We start from the raw sequence: 20,032 nt of genomic DNA, 5'->3' as shown, positions 1-20,032 counted from the left end.
ATGAAGGAACCAGATATAAACTCCTTACCCACTTTGTGTAGATTATATAGTGCAGAGGAAAAATACTTGGTATTTCTGGGTTCAACTATTATTTTAGGTGGAACCACATTGATATACTCCATGGGGTAGATTTATTAAATGTCAGACGGACATGATCGGCTGTAGCGGATCATATCCGTCCGACATCGCTAAACTGTAGGTATTCAGCTTTTTCCCAGCGTCTTCACTAACCGTGCTGCAAAGGGGTCACATGACTTGTAACCAATCAGATGGTCAAAGCAGGATTTGGCTCCAAATTGGAAAAACCAGTGTGATGGTATTCACTGTGTATTTTGTAATCCTCCTGAACATCAAGCCTTTCTTCTACACATTTCGGAAGCGTAATGCCTTTATCAAGATCTTGCTAAAGGCATTACACTGCCGAAACATGTAGAAGAAAGGCTTGTTTTTCAAATTTGGAGCCACATCCTGCTTTGACCATCTGATTGGTTACAAGTCATGTGACCCCCTTGCAGCATGGTCAGTGAAGACGCTATGCAAACGCTGAATACCTACAGCTAGGGGATGCACAGCAGACAAGTCTGACTCAGTGTGACTGCGTTCTGGGATTGTAACAAGCATCACCACGGAGGTCCGGTAAGGATAGCAATACTTTAACGTTAACAGTGGATTACTGACCAGTCAGTTATTTATCTACCTTGACTCTTTTACATTTGGAGTACAATATTATATTTACTGAAATACAGCAGAGAAATGTTTCTCACCATTCTAAAGGAAATATATACAACGCATTAAGTTTCCATCTACTACTTTGCTTATTAGCAACAGTGTATTTGAACTACTTATATTAACCAGATTTAAGCGTGAAGCCCAATATCCAAGCACTAGAAGCTGATGATAATAGATTTAAATCAGTTTCCTTTTGTATTTCAGTCAGCTGTTTATATATAGAGCAGTGTTATAAAATTACTGAAATAGAGGATACCGAACGTAGCACTGTTTAAGTCACAGAATTATGTTATAATTTCACTCACCAAATCGTGACTGATTACATTTTAAATTATAGCACGTTTTTATGTAGATTGTGTATGTATATTGCAAAAAAATTTATAGTTGTGGCCACAACATTATTTACACATTCTTACGTATATTCTGACAGTTATTTTACCTGTCATATACACTGCTTTTGATTTTACGTATTTCATATGAATTAAATATTATTTTATACACTATTGATTTTTATTACTTGATTATTGCCCACCCACATCTTCTAGCTCTCTCTATAGCGCCACTCAAAACAACCCCTTTTTGTGCAACTGTATACAACCGTGTGAGGGAATCACGGTATACCTTCTGAGTGTGCTTAGATTGGAGTCGCAGATAAACTTGTTGTGTTTTATGTCTGTCATAGAATAAGCTTCTATAGCTAAATTATTTTCCAGTTGGGCTAATGAGAGTTTCATGTCAGTCTTCTAGTCTAGATGTTATTAAATTACTGTACCCTCTTTGGAATATAGAGAAAATACTAACGTTCTATAACTAAAGAATAACTATGATTGCATAACAGATACCATCCTTGTAATATTTCATAGATAGACTTACTTCATGGGAAGTCTTATAAAAGTTTGTGTCCTGGAAAGTTTTTATCAAACAAAATAATGATGCACAACAATGATTGTATTTAAAGTCAACTTTAAGACAGGTCTTGTTAGCAAACCTGCTCTCGTTGTATCCTATGAGGCCTATTTAAGAAATGTCTTGCGGACCTGATCCGACAGAGCGGATCAGGTCCGCAAGACATCACTGAATGCGGAGAGCAATACGCTCTCCGCATTTAACATTGCACCAGCAGCTCACAAGAGCTGCTGGTGCAACGCCGCCCCCTGCAGACTCGCGGCCATTGGGACCCCAGCAGGGGGTGTCAATCAACCCGATCGTACTCGATCGGGTTGAATTGTTGCAATTCCTGTCTGCCTGCTCAGAGCAGGCGGACAGAGTTATGGAGCAGCGGTCTTTGTGACCGCTGCTCCATAACTTTTGTTTCTGGAGAGTCTGAAGACTCGCCAGAAACACGGGCCGTCAAGCTCCTTTCGGAGCTTGATAGATAGGCCCCTATATGTCTTAGAAATGTGAAGCTGGTTAATTCTTACATACATGGATAAATCTGAATTCAGACAATCCACACCATGGATTTTAATATTTTTTTCTTTCTTGCACTAGGAAAATCTGAAGTTAATGACACTAAAATAAAGGGGGCTTCTGTATCCCACAAAGTTCCAAAGAATGCTAAATCTTCATTTGAAAAAGATGCAGAGAAGGAGAATACCCCGGATGAAAAAGGTTGGAATTCCTGTGCATTCTGCTGTTTTTATTCCACATTGCACATATCCTTACCGTACAAAGGAGGACGTTTCATCCAGGACACGCAGAGTGAAAGTATAGGCTGAAATTTTGGTTCTAGGGAAAAACATGGAGTCGAAGATGCCTCTCACCTCCAGTCTCTCTAGCCCCTTCATACTTAGGGAATCTGGGTCCATAAGTCAAATACATACAGCAACTTCACATTAAGTATCACATTTAATATTTCTTGTAACCATCAAATTATTAGAAATCCAATAAAAGTAATGTATAGCCTAGCTAGTTATCCTCAGTGATCTTCTAGGGTTTCTGCTCTGCCCCCCCCACCACAAACTATTTAAAGGGATGGTCTAGTCAAAATTAAAATATCATGATTCAGATAGGACATGCAATTTTAAACAACTTTCCAATTTACTTTTATCATCAAATTTCCTTTGTTCTCTTGGTATTCTTTGTTGAAAGCTAAACCTAGGTAGACTCATATGTTAAATTTCTAAGTCATTAAAGGCCCGCCTCTTATTGTAGTGCATTTTGACAGTTTTTCACAGCTAGACAGCGCTAGTTCATGTGTGGGTAATAAAGGGCTAATCAATCTTTTTAAACAAGATTTTGATGTAGACTGTCCCTTTAAGTATATTTTTTAAAGTTGAAGAATTACTTTTAAAAGATATAAACACACTGATTCTGTGGTTAGACTTCAAACTTTAAATTTAAAGTGGCAGGTGGCAATCACAATTATGCCCATGTATTTCCTTTTAATTATAGTTTTCTGTGTGCAGATAGAGGCCCTAAGGTTGTTTTTTTCTGTTTTGTTTTTTAATAGTCTGTCCCACCTTGAAAAATATTATTGAATTCAAATTTCTGGAGTGGAAATGTGGCTGGTAAAACATGAGTGTACTTGAGTAGTGAATTATTTATTATTTCAAGTAATTTAATAACACATTTTAAAAATGGCTTTTATACTTTCTAAAAACTAAATCCACAGACAGCTGTTTCATCCCTTCTGGTACTTGTAGGTCATACATGAATATAGCTGGTTGCTAGGTTACTTTAAATAAATTAAGCTTATACTTTATAAGAAATATAGGCCAACTTACTGGGTTCTTACCTGCCGGCAAAATGTTTGTAAGACAGATCATATTTTACATATTATTTCATATTTTAATGTAACTTGCTGCTGTGTATATGCCAAGATAGAAAGTGATAGAAAGCACTGCATCTGTGATGTACAACCCTTTTATGTATATTTATTTAGAAATTGATGACCCAGATTCTTTTCAAGATGAAGTCCAAGAAATTAAGTCAGGCAATGTTCTTAGACTTGAACCGTCAAGTGAAGAATATGATGATTCTTTATCTATAGGGGATCGAAAAGTTCCTCCGGCACCTGTAAAAAAACGCAATAAAAAGAAACCACCAAAGACAGGTAAATTGCAGAGGAGCAAGAAAGAGATTTGTGCAGAATTTGTGAAAATCTATCACTAAGTTTTAAAATCAATGTTGTATAATACAGAGAAAATCCTTAGAGAACAATACATTTTGAGTATTCCACATTTTTCAATTAAATATTTTTGTATTATAACTGAACAATGCAATCTCTTGATTCTATGGGGTAGATTTTTTCATACCCCGGGCAGACGTGATTCGCTATAGCGAATCATGTCCGCCCTGCATCGCTAAATGCCGACAGCATACGCTGTCGGTATTTAACATTGCACAAGCAGTTCACTGCTTGGTGAACTGCTTGTTCAATGCTGCCCCCTGCAGATTTGCAGCCAAATCAACCCGATCATATACGATCAGGCGGATTACTGACTGCTGCCTCTAAGCTGGTGGACGAGTTAAGGAGCAGCGGTCTTAAGACAGCAGGGGGCTAGGTTGTACAAGAAATTGCTATATTAATTATCGGAAGTCAATACTGCTTTGAGGTCTTGAAGACATTCAGACAGGTTCTCTTTCTGAGAACATTGTCTGCATGTACTATAATAAATAGGGGCCTATAACTCTCTCTAATTTGGGATGAATGTTTCCTTTAGGTCATCTGGATTTAGCGATCTAAATATAAAGGGCTAGATTACAAGGGGAGCACTAAATTATCGTCCTCCCGCAATTTGCCCCTTTGCAGGAGCAAGATGATTAACCAGCCATTACAAGTGGCTGGTTATTGCTACCGAGAGCTCGTGGTAGCAATTAGCACTCAGAAAATTAACCAGAGATCCGATCTCTGGTTAATTAAAAAAAACTGCACTAGGCAGTTTTGGGGCTTTAAGATTGGTGGGAGTGGGATGTTAGATATAAAAAAAATTGCACTAAAAAGTGCCTTTGCATTGCGGTCTAGGGGAACTGTGTGTTCCCATAGACCGCAATGTAAATACAGCATATATGTATATGCTTATATACATATACATTTATGTGTTAATGTGTTTATACAAATATTAACACATAAATGTATATGTATATATTAATATAGACGTTACAATGCACACAAAAATAAAGTCCAGCACTCGCTCACAAGCTCTTAGCTAAGTTTAAAAACAAACAGGAAGAGTCAGTTACCGCATTTGGCCCAATGGGACAAGCCCAGGTACCACGTCAAGGTCTCTTCCAAAACCTGGGACCCTAATACAGCCACACAAATGCAGGCTCACATACAAACTGCAAGCTCTTAATCAAACAAACTGGGAACTAGACAGACTTTTGTAATCACCCTTAAAGGGACAGTATACACTCATTTTCATATAACTGCATGTAATAGGCACTACTATAAAGAATAAGATGCACAGATACTGATATAAAAATCCAGTATAAAATGGTTTAAAAACGCACTTAGAAGCTTTCAGTTTAGCTCTTTTGAAAAGGCAATTGGAAAGCCCACTGCAAGTGGAAAATAAGACACTCCCCCTCCTTTTGCATATGAAAAGACCCTTTACACAAACAGTAGCAAGCTGGAGAAGGTAGCTGACGGTATTCAAATAAAACTTTGGGGTTTGGTTAGGAGTCTGAAAATCAGAGCAATGTTCTTTAAAAATAAGCAAAATTATACATTTAAAAATGTGTATAATGGCCCTTTAAGCACAAGCAAAACAAGGAAAGTGGAACAGTACTCCCAGACCTGATCGGGGACACATCACATGACCCCTAAACTATGCTCAGCTATGGTGCTATAGCACTCTCAAAGAGCTGCACTATCTCCAGAATCACATGCAGTCTTGGCGCAGACCAGCCTGGGAGCAAGTTCCTAGGGAAAATTACTAAACAAACATTACAAAACACACAAAAATAATGTCCAGCACAAGCTCACAAGCAAATATTCATATACATATATATTTTAAAATGTTGCCCATCGCTGCGCTACTTCCACCCTTCGCTGAACCTATGGAAGCGCGCACTCGTGAGCGCAATGCTTCCTAGAAATGTAGTTGTAATACCAGCGCACATTATCGTGCACTGGTATTACAAAGTGGAACGCTAATATCACTTGCACGCAAGCGGTATTTAGCGCTACACTTGTAATCTAGCCCAAATTATTTCATTTTCAATTCACACCCTATTGGAAATTGCTGCCTTTTTTTTCGAACTAGAAGCATAACTTGTGGACTTCAACATGCCAAATGATAGATGGCATTGCATTTAGACAGAATGATAACTACTACTGAACTTGTGCACGAGGCTGGCAAATTGAAGTACATTTTGTAATTTGTCAGCAAAAATATCTACTGTTCATTTAAGTCCAAACACAGTCATGAGAGTGCCTTTCCAAGCGACTGAGCTTTCTGGAACGAGCTTTCATGACTGTGAGTTCCATAATGTAGGTGCAAGCACTTTGAAAGGCACTTTTGTGAACAAGTTTGGACTTAGCATGCATGGGGGTTCGTCCCCTATAAAAACCTGCTCACAAAGGTGCAATTTTGTTTGTATCACGTAGGATGATACAATGGGGCATATGTATCAAGCTCCGAATGGAGCTTGATGCTCCGTGTTTCTGGCGAGCCTACAGGCTCCCCAAAAACAGCAGTTATGAAGCAGCGGTCACAAAGAACGCTGCTCCATAACCTGTCTGCCTGCTCTGAGCAGGCGGACAGACATCGCCGCAATTCAACCCGATCGAGTACGATCGGGTTGATTGACACCCCCCTGCTGGCGGCCGATTGGCCGCGAGTCTGCAGGGGGCGGCATTGCATCAGCAGCTCTTGTGAGCTGCTGGTGCAATGCTGAATACGGCGAGTGTATTGCTCGCCGTATTCAGCGATGTCTGTCGGACCTGATCCGCACTGTCGGATCAGGTCTGACAGACATTGATAACTAGATGCCAATGTAGCAAGGCAGTGGGAGTCACGATTTACAGTTTAAAGAATATTAAAATCCAGTAAAAGAAGATACAAGTCTTTTGCATAGAAAACTTGTAATTGCCATTTTAATTTCAGTTCACTCCAAAATGGAAATGGTGCTTCAACAAACAATTTGTGCTTTATAAATAAATAATAATAAAGATTATAAAAGTTGAAATGTCACAAGCACGTAGCTATCTGATCTTTACTGATTAAGAACCCCTGATTCAAAAGATTACAATGGATTAAACCCACAGATACAGGTTAGGCTTGCCAAGGGGCCATTGTTATTTAAGCAAGATCAAGCTCAAAATTCATGAAGGCTTGTTCACCTATCTTTTCTATAGTTTTGTTATTGGACGTTCCAGTCAATAATATATAGTTCTATTAAGTGCCCCAATACATGATATAATGCAGCAATAATTATAACCATATCACTTAGGAAATCTGTTTTGTAAAAGTTTGCAATTTCAAAACATTTGTAGATCTGTTTTTATTTATTAGAGTAAATTAGTCTCGCCAAATAGAATTAGACAACTCAAAGCCATTCGAGTGCGTTTTAGGGTTTTCACCTAAACTCCATTTAAGCATGCTGAATTCAGAAAGACAAGACTGTACATGTTAAGTATTTTCTCACGGTTGTGTCTTGCTATTTTCATAAATGGAAGCCATGACAGTTTTATAGCTACAAAAATCTATAACATTTTTAATTTAACTTTATAGCGAAATCTGCAAGAAAAAGTCTAAGCAATGAGGAAATGAATGCTGTAACAGACGAGGATGATTTTGATGAAGATTCTGATATACTGAGTAGTGTTGGTTATGCAAGAACCCTGTCACCTTCCAGTAGGGTGAGTTATGAAGACACTAATATTACTTGGTAAAGACAACCCTTAATATATTACTATAAATAATTATGTTTGCATCTAGTGATCCATTTGTTTGTCATTTTCATTTGGATTATATTTTATATTAGCAGCATAAAGAAATAATATTATGGTGTATTTTTCAATCTTCTTAATAAGCTTTTTGCATGGGTTACTAAGCATATTCAGAGCCATCTTGACCAATTAGAAAAACAGTTTTTTTAATTGTTTTGAAGGTTTCACACCATGTTAATATATCAGATACTTCCACTACTCAAAGCCTTCAAAACTATTTTCATAGCATTTTGTCCTTCAAAGATATTTGAACTGTTTTCACATGGCACATATAATTCAAATGGCATCATCTAAACCAGTGTTTCTCATCTCCAGTCCTAACAGGCCTTATTTTCATGATATCTGAACTAGAGCACAGATGAATTAATCAGCTGACCAGTTGCCATGGTTACTCACCAGCTCTCACCCATCAGCTGATTATTTCACCTGTTAAGATAAAATGAAAATCTGGGCTGTTAGCGGTACTTGAGGACTGCAGTTATGAAGCACTGAAAACTATAAACTATAGGAATCTACCTCTGTTTTAGAGGGACTTTATGACCTTGCATTTCAGTGATCTGGAAAAAATATATAATACAAAGATGCAGAGATTCTACTCTAAGGGGCTGATTTATCAAGCTCCGAATGGAGCTTGATGTCCCTGTTTCTGCACAAGCCTACAGGCTCGCCGGAAACAGCAGTTATAAAGCAGCCATCTAAAGACTGCTGCTCCATAACTTGCCTGCCTGCTCTGTGGCTGCAAACATCAATCCGCCCGATCCTATACGATCAAGCTAATTGACACCCCGTGCTAGCGGCCGATTAGCCGCAAATCTGTAGGGGGCGGCATTGCACAAGCAGTTCACAAGAACTGCTTGTGCAGTGATAAATGCAGAAAGCATAAATGCTGTCGGCATTTATCGATGTGCGGCGGACATGATAGGCTACATCGTATCATGTCCGTCCGCACTTTAATAAATCGCCCCCTAAATCTTCACTGTCTTTTGATTTTTTAAACATAGTACGAAGATCCCCAGGTGCCATTATCTGTAGAAACTGAAGATCTGGAAGGGTTTGCTTTACGCCCAGCTCCCCACAACATGATACTTCAGTGTCGCATCACCAGAGATAAAAAAGGCGTGGATAAAGGCATCTACCCCACCTACTATTTACATCTAGAGAGAGATGATGGAAAGAGGGTAACCAACGCAAATCTTCACTTGTGCTTTTGGGGTTCTTATTGCTACATTGTTTATATTTAAAATATTTTAAAATACTTATATTATATCATACTGTCAGAAGAGACTAAACTATACTTACACCCATGAGGAATTAGACGCATGCTATTGGCAAAATAAATACACAAGAAAATGTTATCCCAGTAGAGAGATAAAGTCAAATTCCACAAGCAATTACTAAAATACTGACTGGTGAAGAGGGTACCAAGTGATGTTTAATAACTAGTGATACTAACGACTCTCTACCTTCATATACCAGGCAGGGACACAGAATAAAGCTTTTCTTGTATTGCTTTTTACAATTAAATAGCAACTAAATAAAGACAAATTTCAGGTTTTATAAACTAGATGTGACTGCCGTCCTATCTATACACTATCAATGCATCTGTTCACCCAGTTGCAAGGAGTAGTGATCAGCTTAAACGTGCTGCGTGCTACATTAACATGTTTACTCTGGAAGTCCTCCTAGAGGGCAGTAAACGGCTTGGTATTTGTTATTACAGGATATTTTTGTTGTTTTTCTATAGAATAACATATCAGACAAAGTGAACATTTTAAAACAAATTAACATCTTTTTTTGCTACACTTGTTTTATGACAGCTAAACTCACCACTTGGAGAAGTCAGTCCAGGCTTCAGTCCACAGCTTACAAGGCTAGCCATAGTCATAATGTTAGTATAACATTCTTTGTTTTGCAGTTTTTTTTGTTTAGTTTTTTTTTTTGCAACTGACTTTTTTTTTAAGTAAGTAAATATAAAATATTGGAGACCCAGCTCCACGATTATGGTAAACTTGAGTCAGTAAGTTTTTAATGAAAAAGTCAAAAAGATGAGAACATGAGAAGAAATGAAGGAGCCTTCTTCTACAATATCACATTAACTATATTTAGGTCAATTGCATACATAATAAGTATGTTGTACATTCTAGGAGGTTTATTAAAGGAGCAGTTTTTAATCTTCTAAAGTGAATTAAGGAAATATAGGAAGCCTTGAGAAATCAGCAGTGTTTGTTTTCAGCACTGAGAATTAGAAAAAACTAATTTTTCAGACCTAAATTACATAAGGACATACATAAAAAACCCTACCATTAAAACAATTATTCCTATTCTAATACCCCTAAAAAGAAATACCCACCCCAAAATAAAAAAAACCCTAATCTAAAAATTATATAAAAAAATATTGCACAAAAAAGTTATAAGGCCTCAATGATATTTCAGGTGCTAGAAAAAAGGCAGCCAAAGAGCTTTAACATATATGATACATACATATGTATATATATGTATATGTGTGTGTATATTTATATATATATATTATTTACACACATAAATACATATGCACACACATATACACACATAAATACATATGCACACACATATACACACATAAATACATATGCACACACATATACAAACATAAATACATATGCACACACATAAATACATATGCACACACATATACACACATAAATACATATAAACACACATATACACACATAAATACATATGCACACACATATACACACATAAATACATATGCACACACACATACAAACATAAATACATATGCACACGCATAAATACATATGCACACACATATACACACATAAATAAATATGCACACACATATACACACATAAATACATATGCACACACATAAATACATATGCACACACATATACACACATAAATACATATGCAAACACATATACACACATAAATAAATATGCACACACATATACACACATAAATACATATGCACACACATATACACACATAAATACATATGCAAACACATATACACACATAAATACATATGCACAAACATAAGACATATATTAGTGCATTGGAGCCCTTTGCAGTTAAGTAGATGAAAACATGTTAAAGTATATTTATGCAATATTCATTTTTAATAAACTTTTATACTGTGTATTTACTGTAAATATTTCACTTTCCAATGTTCTGCACAGAGTATTTTTAAATATATATATATATATATATATATATATATATATATATATATATATATATATATATATATATATTTATATATCTGTATACACCTATACCTATATATAATCATATATATATATCATATATATATATATATATACCAAAATACCATCAGATATATTTAGAAATATGTATTTATTTATTCTGCTATGTAAAGAACATTGGAATATACAATCAGGTTTACGCGCAAGGTGTTTTTTTTTCCATTTTTTATAGATCATAGAGTGCAATATTCTAAGTTTGATTTTTACGCGCGTCGGGTTAGCAAAAAGTTTGCTTCTATTGCAGTTAGCGCTCTAGCGGGAGCATTAAATAACGCTCCACTAGTAATCTGGCCCTTAGTTTTAGTAAGATGCAGCTGCATCATTAAGAAGAACCGTGCTCTTACAAAGCATAAACCTAACTAAAATACAGTTTTGCTTTTATATTACATGTGCGTTTATTGGGTGCATATCAGTCTAGATTACAGAGAGCCTTACCCTACTATACCCTACAATCTATGGAATGTATTTATTATCACACACAATTTGAATGTATGCTGTCTTATTTTTAAATAAGAGTGATATTTAATTCATGCATCTTACATAACAGCTTTTCCTCATGGCTGGTAGGAAGAGGAAGAAAAGCAAGACGTCCAACTATCTTATCTCAGTAGATCCCACAAATCTCTCACGAGGGGGAGAGAGTTTTGTAGGAAAAGTCAGGTAATTAAATATGACTGTAAATCATTTTTTTCCTGAATTCGATTAGGTAGAGAGATAATAAAGAACAACTATTTATTTTAATTGTCTACTTTTTCCATTGATCTATATGTTTAAGTAATAGTTTTTGATTCATTTTAAAGCATTTACAATTACATTGCAATACAAAAGAACAAATTGTGTTTAAACAGTATCAATGTATCGAAAATCCATTTATGTTTTCACAAAATTATCACACACACACACACACATAGATACTGTGTGTATCTATCTATATATCTATCATCTATCTATCTATCTATAACAAAAAATAGAAGGCACTCACAATTAAATCCGGTGACTAAGTGCCTTCTATTTTTTGTTATATTTGCATATTTGTAGTGCACTCCGGTAAAATAACGGTCGTCGAGAGTGCTAGGCCATACTGGACTTGCATATCTATCTATCTATCTATCTATCTATCTATCTATCTATACATATATACTGTATATATATATATATATATATATATATAAAATCTGCTGCAATTTCTTACTCATCTGGGACTAGTGGCAAATTCAAGATATATATATATATATATTTTATTTTTATTTTTTATTTATATATACATCCATAAGCATGTTCTCTTTAACCTTGCAACATGTATACACTGTATGTATGACTTTAATTGTTTTTAAAACATTTCTATTGACACAGCCTTCAAATTTACATTGTTTTAATCAAAGTCAATGGTTTATTTTCATATTACATTTAAATCTTATTTGTACATTTGCCTTCCCATATTTTCTTCCTGTTCTTTCTGCTATCTTGTTACATTTAATGAATGTATTAAAAATGAAAGTGTCTTTTGTATGATTTTAGGTCAAATATGCTGGGAACCCGATTCGCTGTGTTTGATAATGGTGTGAATCCAGTGACAAAGCCATTTGTGCAGGAGAGGGAATCCCTCAGACAAGAGCTGGCAGCCATATGTTATGTAAGTTATCAACTAGAAGAGCACATTCAACTTTTAAGTGTCTGCTTCAAACTTGGCCATGAAAGTCAAAATTAAACTTTCATGGCTCATATAGGGCATGTCATTAACTTTTCAATTTACTTATGGGGGCCGAATTATCATTGTGCGAGCGGACATGATCCGCTGTAGTGGATCATGTCCGCCGCACATCGTTAAATGCCGACAGCATACATTTTCAGCATTTATCATTGCACAAGCATTTCTAGTGAAAAGCTAGTGCAATACCGCTGCCTGCACATTCCCGGCCAATCAGCCGCTAGCAGGGGGTGTCAATCAACCTGATCGGGCTGATTGCTGTCCGCTGCCTCAGAGGTGGCCGTTGCTTCTTAACTCTTGTTTACAGCATTCGGGGCTTGATAAATCAGCCCCATGTTGTTAAATTGACTTTCTTCTCTTGGTATCCTTCACTGAAAAGCATAGCACCTAGGTAGGCTAGGAGTTACTGCACGGAACTTCAAAATGTCCAAAGCAACAAATATGATATAGTAGCACCTTAACATTGAAACATATAACTTTTATTCATACTCCAAGGGTAAAAAACAAACAAAATACTTTTGGTCTACACAACCTTAATCATATTGTGGTAGCTAAACACATTTGTCTCTTGTCACTGGCTCACCAGATGTGTTTAGCTAGCTCCCAGTAGTGCACTGCTGATCTGAAGCTAACTTGAAGTGATGGTAAACCCAAGCGTATAACAAATGCTAGGATTTACCATCACTAAAAATAAACATGAGTTTCTCTCATCGTTTTGTAAAAAAAACAGCTTTAGACTCACCCTATTTGTTAAAGAGACACTGAACCCAACATTTTTCTTTCTTGATTCAGATAGAGCATTAGATTTTGAGTAACTTTCTAATTTACTTCTTTTATCAAATTTTCTTCATTCTCTTGGTATCTTTATTTGAAATGCAAGAATGTAAGTTTATATGCCGGCCCATTTTTGGTGAACAACCTGGGTTGTTCTTGCTGATTGGTGGATAAACTCATCCACCATTAAAAAAGTGTCTGAACTAATTAAAAAGCTTAGATGCCTTCTTTTTAAATTAAAGATGGCAAGAGAACGAAGAAAAATTTATAATAGGAGTAAATTAGAGTTGCTTAAAATTGCATGCTCTATCTGAAACATGAAAGAAAAAATTTGGTTTCAGTGTCCCTTTAAGAAAGCATATTGCTAACACAGCGCCTCTGGCCGCCCAAGGCACAGCGCTTTCTTCAATGAGGTGACGTTTCCACCTCTAGACCAATAGCCGTGCGTGTCAACTGACATCCTAGCACAGCTAGAGGTGGAAAGGTCACCTCATTGGAGAAGAGCGTTGTGCCGTGTGCGGCCGGAGACGCTGTGTTAGCGATATAATTTCCTAGCAGATAGGGTGAGTGTAACGCTATTTTTTACAAAATGATGAGAGAAACTTAAGTTTATTTCTAGTGATGGTAAATCCTAACGTTTGTAATACGCTTGGATTTACCATCACTTTAAGTTATATGTTTAATGCCTTTTTATTATCTTTTTTATTTATTTATTTATTTTTTATTTTGTGATTCTGTAAATGCCTATCAGATTTTAAAAAGGATACCTACTTTTTCCTTCCCTGTCTTTTTTATGTTTATTTTCTTTGTCCTGTCCCTTGTATCTTTATTATATATCCCCTGTGTAGTGCTGCAGAATCAATAGAATAAATCAATCAATTACAGTCAAGTAAATTACTAAATAAAAAACAAATAACTTGAAGCAGGGACTGCATTTTTAATTCACATGAAAAAGAGATACTGTACATCCATTGGCAGTAATATACAGTAGTTAAATAAATACAATACAGTACAAGTATATATTATACTCTCATTTTTATTCAAATCTGATTACTTCTGTCTACCCCTTGATATACTGGCATACATATTTCTATCTATCTATCTATCTATCTATCTATCTATCTATTTATCTATCATCTATCTATTTATCTTCTTTCTATCTATCTATCTATCTATCTATCTATCTATCTATCTATCTATCTATCTATCTTTCTTTCTTTCTATCTGTCTATCTAAAGTCAACAACAGGCTTGCACTCACTGGAAAGTTTTTTCAAAGTGCTTTATTATGCACACATATCAAATAAGTGACATTTGGGGGATCTCATATTTTGGAAAAAAGTTCATAAAATATACTGTTTAATCCAGATGATAAAAAATGTTACAAGTCTAATCTACTCACCATTAACATTGTCAGCATTGTTAAATGAACCCAGACATGCCCTTTAATCCTTACCCAATTTGTGCAATTACAAATTCTAGTTGTTTAATTTCAAAGGTTATATAAATGAGTACTAAAAACAGCTTAAATTCTGCTGAACACACAACAAGCTGGTAAAATATTACAAATGTACAATCTTAAATATGTTAACTCGAATGTATGTAACTTTTTTCCTATTTTACAGGAAACGAATGTTTTAGGATTTAGGGGTCCTCGAAAAATGACCATTATAATTCCTGGGATGAACATGGATAGTGAGCGAGTGACTATTCGACCACGAAACGTGAGTGTATAGCAACTAGTGCCTGTATGGTCACTCCAGCTTTTAAGACTTCCTTTTATCAAATTTAACTCTGATTGAAATGTGTGAGAGCAGATGTGTATCTGTATGAGTGTGTGTGTTGCGCAGGTGTGTATCTGTATGAGTGTGTGTGAGAGCAGGTGTGTATCTGTATGAGTGTGTGTGTTGCGCAGGTGTGTATCTGTATGAGTGTGTGTGTTGCGCAGGTGTGTATCTGTATGAGTGTGTGTGTTGCGCAGGTGTGTATCTGTATGAGTGTGTGTGTTGCACAGGTGTGTATCTGAATGAGTGTGTGTGAGAGCAGGTGTGTATCTGTATGAGTTTGTGTGTTGCGCAGGTGTGTGTGTGATAGTTCTTCCACAAATGTATTCATGTCAATAATACTACCAATTCATTTATCTCTGCACTAACTAGTAGCCAATTAAATTGAAGACAAGGTCCCCCACTTGTGCTAACTGAAATCTTAACATTTACCTTTGATGGCAAGTTTTTGCACCCCCAGTGTTATGGTCTGTAACCATCTATGAATTTTGCTTATATAAGTATTTTATAAATATTAAAATAGGGACTGGAGGCGTGGGGTAGGCCCCCTTCACCATCCCTAGTCTTCCCCTTCACCTCTTTTTCCCTCTTCTTCTTCTTTCTATGCTCTCTTTATCACATTTCTTTATGTTGAATATATCTGAAGAAGTTCATTACAATCTAATTGTTATGTTACCACAGTGATATTTTGGTGGCGGTACTGCTCAATGATATCCTGCTGGTAACTGTTGGCAATCTAACATGAAACCCCACATTTTTCTTTCATGATTCAGACAGAGCATGTCGTTTTAAACAACATTCTAATTTACTTCTATTATCACATTTTATTTGTTCTCTTTCCATCTTTTGTTGAAAAGCAGGGACATAAGCTCAGGAGCGTGCACGTGTCTCGAGCACTATTTGGCAGCAGTTTTGCAATAATGTTATTGAATTGCAAGAGCACTACAGGCCAGCTTTTAAGCAGCTTTTATGCTGATACAACTCAATGTAAAGAATCAACTCATCGTAAACAGAGGGTCATTTATTTAACCCCCTGCAACAAAGTTGAACTTCAGCCTCCCTCACTGCATTAATCCCTATTCACTGGGGACCCTACCCCCTCAAAGTCATTCTTTACCCTTACTCAGCACTAGCAAAATCAGCCATCTTTAACAGCTATTAAGCCTGCGAGCATACCTAGCCTCTTCCTCAATATCCCTCAAAACCTAAAGAACTCCAAAACAGGACACCCCAACACAAGCAACACCTACACAATAGCCCTTTAAAAATATCCTCTACTAAATCTAAGCACCAAGGGCTAGATTACAAGTGGCGCGGTATAGGGAATTTTCGCCTTCACATAAACTCTGCTAGAGTTAAACTTTTTGAGCTAGTCAGGTTGCACTCATATTAACCCCTTAATGACAAGTGACGTACCAGGTACGTCCTGCAAAAACTTGCAGTTAGTGACAATGGACGTACCTGGTACGTCACTTGTCTAAGAGAGTGCTGGAAGCGATCGCAATCGCTTCCAGCAGCTCTCAGGGTATTGCAGTGATGCCTCGATATTGAGGCATCCTGCAATACCCTTAGAAAGCATCCGATGCAGAGAGAGCCACTCTGTGGCCCTCTCTGCACCGGTAGCGATGCGGCCGGTTCGTTGGTGGGTGGGAGCGCAACTGGGAGGCGGGTGGGCGGCCCATCGCTACCCGGCATCCGGCTCCTGTTAGTGCAATGTGCACGCCGGGTGCCGGGAGCGCGCGGGTGCGCGCGCACGCCCGCGATCACCTACCCACACTGACACCAATGAGTGGGAAGAGGGGGGGAAATATATATATATGAGGATCTGGGAGGGGGAGGGGGTTGGGGTATTGTGGGGGGCTGCTACACTACAGAAAAAAATAAATTAGTAATAAAAAATAATTAAAAACACTTTTTTGGGGGGCAAATTGGGTACTGGCAGACAGCTGCCAGTACCCAAGATGGCGGCAATTAGGTAGGGGAGAGGGTTAGATTGCTGGGGGGGGGATCATGGAGGTTGGGGCTAAGGCAGGAGTCCATCACAGCTAAAACATTTTTTTTTTTTTTATTAAAAAAAATAAAAACTCCTTTTATTTAGTACTGGCAGACTTTCTGCCAGTACTTAAGATGGCGGGGACAATTGTGGGGTGGGGGAGGGAAGAGAACTGTTTGGGAGGGATCAGGGGGTGGGATGTGTCAGGTGGGAGGCTGATCTCTACCCTAAAGCTAAAATTAACCCTGCAAGCTCCCTACAAGCTACCTAATTTAACCCCTTAACTGCTGGGCATAATTTACGTGTGGTGCGCAGCAGCATTTAGCGGCCTTCTACTTACCAAAAAGCAACCACAAAGCCATATAAGTCTGCTATTTCTGAACAAAGGGGATCCCAAAGAAGCATTTACAACCATTTGTGCCTTAATTGCAGAAGCTGTTTGTAAATAATTTCAGTGGGAAACCTAAAGTTTGTGACAAAATTTGTGAAAAAGTGAACTTTTTTTTTTATTTGATGACATTTGGCGGTGAAATGGTGGCATGAAATATACCAAAATGGGTCTAGATCAATACTTTGGGATGTCTTCTAAAAAAAAATATATACATGTCAAGGGATATTCAGGTATTCCTGACAGATATCAGGGTTCCAATGTAACTAGCGCTAATTTTGAAAAAAAGTTGTTTGGAAATAGCAAAGTGCTACTTGTATTTATGGCCCTATAACTTGCAAAAAAAGTAAAGAACATGTAAACATTGGGTATTTCTAAACTCAGGACAAAATTTAGAAACTATTTAGCATGGGTGTTTTTTGGTGATTGTAGATGTGTAACAGATTTTGGGGGTCAAAGTTAGAAAAAGTGTGTTTTTTTCAATTTTTTCCTCATATTTTATATTTTTTTTTATAGGAAATTATAAGATATGATGAAAATAATGGTATCCTTAGAAAGTCCATTTAATGGCGAGAAAAACGGTATATAATATGTATGGGTACAGTAAATGAGTAAGAGGAAAATTACAACTAAACACAAACACTGCAGAAATGTAAAAATAGCCATTGTCATTAAGGGTAAGAAAATTGAAAAATGGTCCGGTCATTAAGGGGTTAAAAAAAAAACTTATTTTGCACAATTGGTAACCCGACTAGTGCAAAACTCTGATCATCAAATATTGCATGCTCGTGCACGTATTCCCCCATAAAAATCAATGGAGAAAAAATAGTGGAAGTATGTTCAATTTATTCATAAATAAATATTTCTACATATATTTGATGGTTTTTAAAACAAATATATATATATATATATATATATATATAAATATATGATTATGCATAGGTATAGATAATGTATATAGATATATATAGGATTATCCATCTATAAGTACATAGAACATATTCTGCTATGTGCAGAACATTGGAATGTGAAATATTTATAGTAAATACACAGTTAAAAAAAATAAATAAAAATATATATATATATATATATATATATATATATATATATATATATATACATATACATACAAATACATCTTTAGCAATGTATCTTTATGTATCTCTATGTTAAAGCTTTTTTTTCTAACATCCGAGATCTAATATCTTTGAATCTTTATAACTTTTTTTGTGCAATATTTTTTATTAGATGGTGTTAATATGAGTGTAACTGCACATTGTATTGCATTTTTGAAGGGTTTTGTGCAACTTTGTAATTTCGTAAAACAGTTAACCACAGCTTTGAGATCAAGGTAAGAATTGTAGAGTAAATTTCGCTCAACTTGTAATATAAGCGCAATTAAAATGGGCGCAATCAAATATACGGCGCAGGTTTCGGCGCAAGCATGAAAACCTGCGCCGCCCGTAATTTCACCTCGCACATCGGGGTATTACATATAGGGCGCCGGCATTTCCTAAGTGCCATAAGTCGGATAAACTAGCGATGTCCAGAAATAAGCGTAAATGCAAATTTCTGGAGTCGCCAGTGAGTTACGGCACTTTAGAAACTGCCGGCGCCTAAGAAAAGTAACTAAAATTTTAAATCTCCCGTAACTGTCTAACACGCCTCCAAAAAATAAGCCCGACATGTATAACCCTAATATCCACAATCCCCCCTCTCACTACTACTAATAAATGTATTAACCCCTAGACCGACAACCCCCCACAACGCAATATGCCTATTTAAACTATTAACCCCTATATCCGCCATTAAACCCACACCGCAAGTAATAACTAAATTATTAACCCCTAAACCGCCATAGCCCACATAGCCTATTAAATGTATTAACCCCTAATCTGCTGCCGCCACTATAATAAAGTTATTAACCCCTAAACCTAAGTCTAACCCTAACCCTAACACCCCCCTAACTTAAATATTATTTAAATAAATCTAAATAAATTTATTATTATTAACTCAATTATTCCTATTTAAAACTAAATACTTACCTATAAAATAAACCCTAAGATAGCTACAATATAATTAATAACGACATTGTGGCTATTTTAAGATTTATTTTTATTTTACAGGCAACTTTGTATTTATTTTAACTAGGTACAATAGTTATTAAATAGTTATTAACTATTTAATAACTACCTAGCTAAAATAAATACAAAATTACCTGTAAAATAAATCCTAACCTAAGTTACAATTACACCTAACACTACGCTACAATTAAATAAATTAAATTAATTAAATACAATTACCTACAATTAACTAAAATTAGAATGCGAGGTCAATCCGATTGGCTGATTGGATCAGTCAATCGGATTGAACTTCAATCCGATTGGCTGATTGAATCAGCCAATCAGATTTTTCCTACCTTAATTCCGATTGGCTGATAAAATCCTATCAGCCAATCGGAATTCGAGGGACGCCATCTTGGATGACGTC

The 20,032-nt window shown here is 36.3% G+C and overlaps 1 protein-coding gene across 1 annotated transcript in view; it reads left to right on the top strand.

The window, feature by feature from the left end:
• LOC128638927 (tubby protein homolog) overlaps positions 1–20,032 on the top strand; it is a 73,795-nt gene that overhangs the window by 27,724 nt on the left and 26,039 nt on the right. Inside the window, exons 5-11 of the mRNA XM_053691053.1 lie at positions 2,221–2,340; positions 3,614–3,784; positions 7,410–7,537; positions 8,629–8,805; positions 11,444–11,556; positions 12,415–12,529; positions 15,003–15,101. Of these exons, the coding sequence (XP_053547028.1) occupies positions 2,221–2,340; positions 3,614–3,784; positions 7,410–7,537; positions 8,629–8,805; positions 11,444–11,556; positions 12,415–12,529; positions 15,003–15,101 (923 nt within the window). The remainder of the gene's footprint in view (positions 1–2,220; positions 2,341–3,613; positions 3,785–7,409; positions 7,538–8,628; positions 8,806–11,443; positions 11,557–12,414; positions 12,530–15,002; positions 15,102–20,032) is intronic.

This window comes from Bombina bombina, chromosome 8, assembly GCF_027579735.1.
Source record: "Bombina bombina isolate aBomBom1 chromosome 8, aBomBom1.pri, whole genome shotgun sequence".
NCBI classification, from domain to species: Eukaryota; Metazoa; Chordata; class Amphibia; order Anura; family Bombinatoridae; genus Bombina; species Bombina bombina.
Note: the sequence above shows the minus strand (reverse complement) of the source record. Positions and strands in the feature narration are given on the sequence as shown.